We start from the raw sequence: 2,822 nt of genomic DNA, 5'->3' as shown, positions 1-2,822 counted from the left end.
AAAATATTTAAACATCAGTCCTCTTAAATTCATAAATAATATTCAACGTTAAACTGGCACACAATTAAAAACATTTTATGTAGGCCTATCTATGGCCTTCAAAAAGTTGACGACTCTACATGTTTTTACGTTACAACTTTTTGAAGGCCATAGATAGGCCTACATAAAATGTTTTAATTGTGTGCTAGTTTAACGTTGAATATTATTTATGATTTTTAACTTTATACACAAGTGCCAAAATACTATAACCAGTCCTCTTTTTCTGTATATTCATAATTGTTGAAGCCATCTGTCTTTTGCTTGAATTATCCCTAAAATTCAACCGAATCGTGCAAGAAGAGACAGGTTTCAACATTTTAAAACATTATTATTATTTTCTTTTTTTTTTCACTAATAGAATACCAACATTAAGTTAGTATGGTTGATTTTACAATTTCGTCTCATTATATGTGTATTAGCTGTATATATATATATTTAACTTATCAGAATGTATTAGATGTATATATATATATATATATATATATATTTTAACTTATCAGAATGTATTAGATGTATATATCTAATTTTAAACTTGTCTGAACAAGAAAGCCTTAATGGCCTGAGCTCATCAAAATAAAGTATCTTCACACTGGTATAAACCAATTTAGAAATTTTCATAGCACTTTTACAGCTTTGTTCGTCTTGGAACTTAAAAAAATTCTTTTTCGTTATGCATCAAAATTACTTAACAATTAGTTGTTTAATTAGAAAAAAAAATTAAATAGAATATCACTATGGAACGTATGTATATTTCAATTCTTAGTCATTACAATTACATTTTCTACAAACCGAGTTATATTTTGTATTATCATGTATTTATAGTTTTGTTTTCATTTTGTATAAAGAACTTCCCACCAACTGTCAACTGGTTTGCTGGTGTCGCCATCTAGTGCCCATACGTGAATTCATAAGTTTATTAGGAGACACGAGGAGTATATACACCATTGAACTTTATATTTCAGCACGAAGAAACAAGGCACTCAACACGTATTGAACACAACACCCCTCCTTCCTTTCATTTCATTACAACCGTCTTCTGTGGTTCTGGGCGAATAAAACTCCCTGGTACATTACACCGTTTATCTCCATACTGACAACCATTGAGTTGTCTAGATGAGACCGACCGTCATCTGTCAGAAAAGTAAAACAAAACAAAAAACTGAAGTTAATCATTAAATAATAAGTAATGTATAGACACTGTGGAACAGGTAATCTTTAAATTTTAAAAACTACAATAAGTATTTTTTTCGGACTATTTCCTTAAGTAGTTGCCTTGTTTCTGCTGTTGAGGAATCTCTGTACCATATCAAAGGCAACTCTTCTGATTTATGCAGGGTAATTGATTATTAACTTAAATTCATAGCCTTTTGTCTTAAGCATATATTATTCAAGGAATGGACTACCCCAAAGTTGTTAGACAATAAAAATGTTAGTATCTCTACCGTTGTCATTCCGTTTCTCCTTATTCGTCTTTAATTGAAAACTACAAGACAAGCAGGCTGTTAACTTTTCATAAGACGTCAAATGGCACGACCGATATTGTCCAGTGTAATTCATAGTTAATAAGGAACTGAATATTTTTCTTCTTTCGCTGTGTTTAATGACAACAAACACCCATAAACAAATTATAAATATCTGCATAAAGATTCAAAAAGAGAAAAACTACATACAAGATCCACCAGTCTTAAGAAGTAAGTTTTAGACTAGCAGTGATTTATTGCTATTTTTCTGAATCTAAGAACCAAAATATTTTGTTTTGGATTTTTATTCAACTGTTTGATATTTTTAAATAGTATTTAATTTTTTTATAGTTTCAAAACGATTATAATAAAACTCAATGAGTATAAACAATGGTAGAACACATCGTTTGTTATTACAGTATCCTTCTTACTACCAATTACATAGAGTTACATCCTTACCATACCAAATGCATAAAGTCTATCTTTGAAGTATTAGAATATTTACCTCTACTGGTAATCTTCAGATGGGTACTGGGTAACGTTCCATGATTCAAGTGTCGCTCTTCTTCTCTTAGTAGTCGTTTGGCAGGAGGCGCTTCAGGCACTTCTACTATTTTGCGAGAAGCAGTGTCTATTGACCTTGTGGACGGTGAAGAGACTCTTGGAACCTCTAGATTCAATGCTTCTTGTTGAGGAAACGCTAATCTAGCAGAAGTGGATGGAATCCTTGTGCTGTCCTCTTCTATTGTTGGTAGAAAGGAGCAATCGAATAATTACTAATTAAACATTTACGACAATTATTACCAAATTAATCAATGTAATTAAGTTCATGCAGAGCTTAAATCTTCAATCGGCTTTTACACATGCATCAACTCAGCAAATTCTTCTTGTAACTTGTAGGTCAGAATATAAAAAGAGTTGGAATTTGACCTCAAGTTTTATAGTTAAAATATTCATATAACACCAAGTTATTAAGTGTTCATCCGATCATGTCACAAGTACAAGTTTGACACAAGGTCATGTAATGAGATATTAGATACTACATGATTTAATACCAGAATATGCGTAGTCAGGTTGTACAACTTAGCACCAGGTCATGTAATGTAATATTAGATTATATTAGGTCGTCAAGAAATTGATGTCGCATTTTTTTAGATGAAAAAACCCGAACAACTTATATATCAAAATAAAACATTTATTAAATGAAATAGTCTCCATTCGTATCGATGATGCTTTTCCATCTTACAATAAGGTTGTTAATGCCCTGATTAAAGAAATAAATTGGTTTTGAAGCAAAAACATGTCTATGTCTTCTTTAACACC

At 31.0% G+C, this 2,822-nt stretch overlaps 1 protein-coding gene across 2 annotated transcripts in view; it reads right to left on the bottom strand.

The window, feature by feature from the left end:
- Positions 1-890: 890 nt before the first annotated feature.
- LOC106459560 (protein dead ringer homolog) overlaps positions 891-2,822 on the bottom strand; it is an 88,305-nt gene continuing 86,373 nt past the window's right edge. For both annotated transcript variants that reach the window (XM_022386061.1, XM_013919186.2), the window contains exons 6-7: positions 2,005-2,241; positions 891-1,169 (exon numbers count right to left, since the gene is read on the bottom strand). In XM_022386061.1, the coding sequence (XP_022241769.1) occupies positions 1,063-1,169; positions 2,005-2,241 (344 nt within the window). In that variant the 3' untranslated portion in view covers positions 891-1,062. The remainder of the gene's footprint in view (positions 1,170-2,004; positions 2,242-2,822) is intronic.

The sequence above is a fragment of the Limulus polyphemus genome, unplaced genomic scaffold (assembly GCF_000517525.1).
Source record: "Limulus polyphemus unplaced genomic scaffold, Limulus_polyphemus-2.1.2 Scaffold627, whole genome shotgun sequence".
NCBI lineage: Eukaryota > Metazoa > Arthropoda > Merostomata > Xiphosura > Limulidae > Limulus > Limulus polyphemus.
The sequence above is the reverse complement of the archived record's forward strand: the minus strand, read 5'-3'. Positions and strand labels throughout refer to the sequence as shown.